Genomic DNA, 4215 nt, shown 5'->3' on the forward strand with positions numbered 1-4215 from the left:
CCCGGGGTTACTCACCCGCTGCGAGCGGTTGGAAGCCGTGCTGGCCATGCTGTCACAGCTGCCCGAGTTGCTGCCAGCCATGCCCAGCTCCTTCCTTGGCATAGCACGGGCTGCCCTGGAGCTGCCGCGGGGAGGGGGAGAGAAAGAGAAGAGAAAGAGGAGAAGGGTTGAGTTGTGACATTCCCCCGGGGGTGGCTGCAGCAGCAGGAGAAGGGAAATGTTCTCTGTCTGAGCTGCTGAGTCCGGGGGAAGGCACAGCTGGGCTGTTTGAAAGCATCCTTGGGGTTTTCCCTGAAATAATCGGGAATAGGGATGATGTTTAGGTTTTAAAGCACCCTTGAGTTTTTCCCTGAAATAATCGGGAATAGCGGTGGTGTCTGGGATTGAAAGCATCCTTGAGGTTTTCCCTGAAATAACTGGGAATAGGGGTGATGTGGGATTTTAAAGCATCCTTGGGATTTTCCCTGAAATAATCAGGGTGATGTCGGGGTTTTAAAGCATCCTTGAGTTTTTCCCTGAAATAATCGGGAATATGGGCGATGTTTAGGTTTTAAAGCACCCTTGAGTTTTTCCGTGAAATAATCGGGAATAGGGACGATGTCTGGGTTTTAATGTCTGGGTTTGAAAGCATCCTTGAGTTTTTCCCTGAAACAACCGGGAATAGGGGTGATGTTTAGGTTTTCAAGCATCCTTGAGTTTTTCCCTCAAATAATCGGTAATAGGGCTGATATGGGGTTTGAACGTATCCTTGAGGTTTTCTCTGAAATAATTGAATAGGGGTGGTGTCTGAGTTTTAAAGCATCCTTGAGGTTTTCCCTGAAATAATCGAATAGGGATGGTGTCTGGGTTTTAAAGCATTCTTGAGTTTTTCCTTCAAATAATCGAGAATAGGGGCGATGTTTAGGTTTTAAAGCATCCTTGAGGTTTTCCCTGAAATAATCGAATAGGGGTGGTGTCTGGGCTTTAAAGCATTCTTGAATTTATCCCTGAAAGAACCAGGATTGGGGGTGATGTTAAGGTTTAAAGCATCCTTATTTTTTTTACCTGAAGTAACCGGGAATGGGGGTGATGTTTAGGTTTTAAAGCATCCTTGAGGTTTTCCGTGAAATAACCGGGAATAGGGGTGATATTTAGGTTTTAAAGAATCCTTGAGTTTTTCCCTGAAATAACCGGGAATAAGGCTGATGTCTGGGTTTGAAAGCATCCTTGAGTTTTTCCTGAAATAACCGGGAATAGGGCTGATGTCTGAGTTTTAAAGCGACCTTCAGGTTTTTCCTGAAATAATCGGGAATAGGGGCGATGTTTAGGTTTGAAAGCATCCTTGAGTTTTCCCTCAAATAATCGGGAACAGGGCGATGTCTGGGTTTTAAAGCACCCTTGAGTTTTTCCCTGAAATAATCGCAATAGGGGTGATGTTTAGGTTTTAAAGCATTCTTGACTTTTTCCCTGAAATAACCAGGAATTGGGGTGATGTTTAGGTTTAAAGCATCCTTATTTTTTTTTTTACCTGAAATAACCGGGAATAGGGGTGATGTGTAGGTTTTAAAGCATGCTTGAGTTTTTCCCTCAAATAATCGGGAATAAGGCTGATGTCTGGGTTTGAAAGCATCTTTCCCTGAAATAATCGGGAATAGGGGCGATGTTTAGGTTTGAAAGCATCCTTGAGTTTTTCCCTGAAATAACTGGGAATAAGGCTGATGTCTGGGATTGAAAGCATGCTTGAGTTTTCCCTGAAATAATTGCAATAGGGGTGATGTGGGGTTTTAAAGCATCCTTGAGTTTTTCCCTGAAATAATCGGGATGTCTGGGTTTTAAAGTTTTTGAGTTTTTCCCTAAAATAATCGGGAATAAGGCTGATGTCTGGGTTTGAAAGTATCTTTCCCTGAAATTATCGGGAATAATAATAATAATAATAATAATAATAATAATAATAATAATAATAATAATAATAGTATCTGGACATGCAGCTCGTGTTGGAGGCTCTCTCATCACCTCGGGGGGTGGATATGACAAAGCAAAAGCTGAAAACGCAGCTGAAAACTCGTGGGACCCCCTCCCTCCACCGCACCCCGTGCCAGCCCTACAGCCCGAGCCCAATGTGCCGGCCCCAAATGCTGCTGGCTGCTGGTTATTCACATCCTGGCTCTGGCAGAGCTTCCTCCTGGCCAGGAGCTTCCTCTGCCACCCTTCCTCGGGGCCCTGGGGTGGTGCCATGGGGTGGTGGCCCCGGGAGGTGCCCCCGGGCTTTGGGGCGCGCCTGGGTGTGTTTGGGCACACGGCTGGCACAGCGTGTGGGGCTGTGCCCAGGCTGTCCCANCTGGCACAGGGCACATTTATCCCCGCTCAGAGCTCTCTGCCCGTGGCGGGAGGCTGAACACCCACAGAAAGCGTCCTTATTTCGGGGTGCAAAGCTCCCAGAATTTCCTGGCACCACCTGTGCGTTTCCCTCACCTGCACCACCCCATTCCTGGGGATGGGATCGGGCTGAGGAGGCGAAAGGGAGCAGCAAAAACAAACACCAACACCCCTGGGTGACACAGGAGCCACGCGGGAGGATTTGCTCCTCGGCAGACAGAGGAGCCCTTTGTGCTGTGACCTGCAGGCAGGAACACTCTCTGCTACCCTTTTTTTTTATTTTTTTTTTTTTGCTTGTAGCAGGATCAGGGAATTAGATCCAGCGATAAATGAGCAGAACTGGCTGCTTGTTCGGAGCCTTAGACCCTGAAAGAATTCCTTTGTAATTGGAATACGCCGCAAAAATCAGATTTCAACACCCACGCCCTGACAGATCTAATCCTTCCACGCGGGAGGAGTTGAATATTTCAGTCTCAGCTTTGAATTATTTGCTGCTTAAATGACATTGCAGCGAGTGGTGGCTTTGGAACAGCAGTTCCCTGGATTGTTTGAGCTCGGATCATTTCATATCCAGGATTTGAGCTGTCAGGAAGCCGAGCTGAGCTTGGGGAAGTTTTAGGGCTCTGCAGGGTTTTACTGTGCACTTGAACATCCAAAACGTGAAATTTAGATTTATATCAAAACTAGATATTCAGATTTATAGATTTTTAGATTTCTAGATTTCTAGATTTCTAGATTTCTAGATGATTTCTAGATGATTTCTAGATGACTTCTAGATGATTTCTAGATTTCTAGATTTACAGATTTACAGATTTATAGATTTATAGATTTATAGATTTATAGATTTTTTATAGATGATTTATAGATTTTTAGATGATTTATAGATTTATAAATTTATAGATTTTTTTATAGATTTAGAGATTTCTATCGGCTCCTAAGCAGCCAGAGGTTTGACCACGGTCGTTGCACTGCTCCTGGCTGCCTCCCTCCCAAATCTGAGAGAGAATAAAACCCTCCATGGGAAGTGAAAGCCTCTCTGGAACTCCAGTGTGCAGCCGGTTGGGGCCAGCAGGGAGGCATTCACTCCACCAGGATCCCCACCACCGTTAAAAGGCCATTAAATAAATCATTTTCTCTCATTCCGACAGCATTTTCAGGGACCCAAAGCAGCTGCCGAGGCTTTGGCACCCCCGAGCCCCGGCCCATGAGAGGCAAAGTTCAGCCCGGGCGCCGCGGAGGATCCGCACCGAAACCAGAAGTTCCTTTTCCTGCCCATTTACTTCTCTGATTTAATTACAGCTCCGGCACACTCATCCAACTCGGGGAAGGGGGAAAATCGGTGTTGAAAAGCCCCAGTTTGAATGATTCAGAAGGATTTTAGTTCCTTCTTTTCGGTGAGTAACAGCCACAAAATAAAAACGTGACCGAGCGTTCGGGTTTAAAAGGCACGGTCCTTGCAGGGCTGTTCCGTAGCGGGGTTTTGGTGCTGTGGGTCTCTTCCCCCACCAAAAATCGATTTGGAAAAAGCTCTTTTTTTATCTCAATCCCAAGGCCAGAGYCCTCAGCTCCTCTGGCCGTTCCATAACTGTCCTTTAAAAGCCCACGGAGCCATCAAAGAGGTGCCGGGTAGTAATTAATGCTAATTGCTTTAGACGAAGAGGCTACTTTATTCCGGCCAGCACCACTCCAGGCTCTCCATCYCAGCTTAAAGCAGCTCGGTTTTGGTGTCAGGGGCAGAGCAGCCGGACCCCAAAAGGGCTTTGTGCTGGCCAGTCCCAAACAAACCCCAAAGCGAACCCCCCTTTGCAGGAACCCTGAGCAGTTCAGGGGGGGATGGATCCCACCCCAGGGGGATAAATC

General features: G+C 46.7%; 1 protein-coding gene across 1 annotated transcript in view; it reads right to left on the reverse strand.

Annotated features, from left to right (window-relative positions):
• CUNH1orf116 (chromosome unknown C1orf116 homolog) overlaps positions 1-4215 on the reverse strand; it is an 11291-nt gene that overhangs the window by 5895 nt on the left and 1181 nt on the right. Inside the window, exon 2 of the mRNA XM_057385311.1 lies at positions 16-121. Coding sequence (XP_057241294.1) covers positions 16-102 — 87 coding nt within the window. The 5' untranslated portion in view covers positions 103-121. The remainder of the gene's footprint in view (positions 1-15; positions 122-4215) is intronic.

This window comes from Malurus melanocephalus, unplaced genomic scaffold, assembly GCF_030028575.1.
Source record: "Malurus melanocephalus ecotype Western Australia unplaced genomic scaffold, MMel_1.1 scaffold_808, whole genome shotgun sequence".
Lineage (NCBI taxonomy): Eukaryota > Metazoa > Chordata > Aves > Passeriformes > Maluridae > Malurus > Malurus melanocephalus.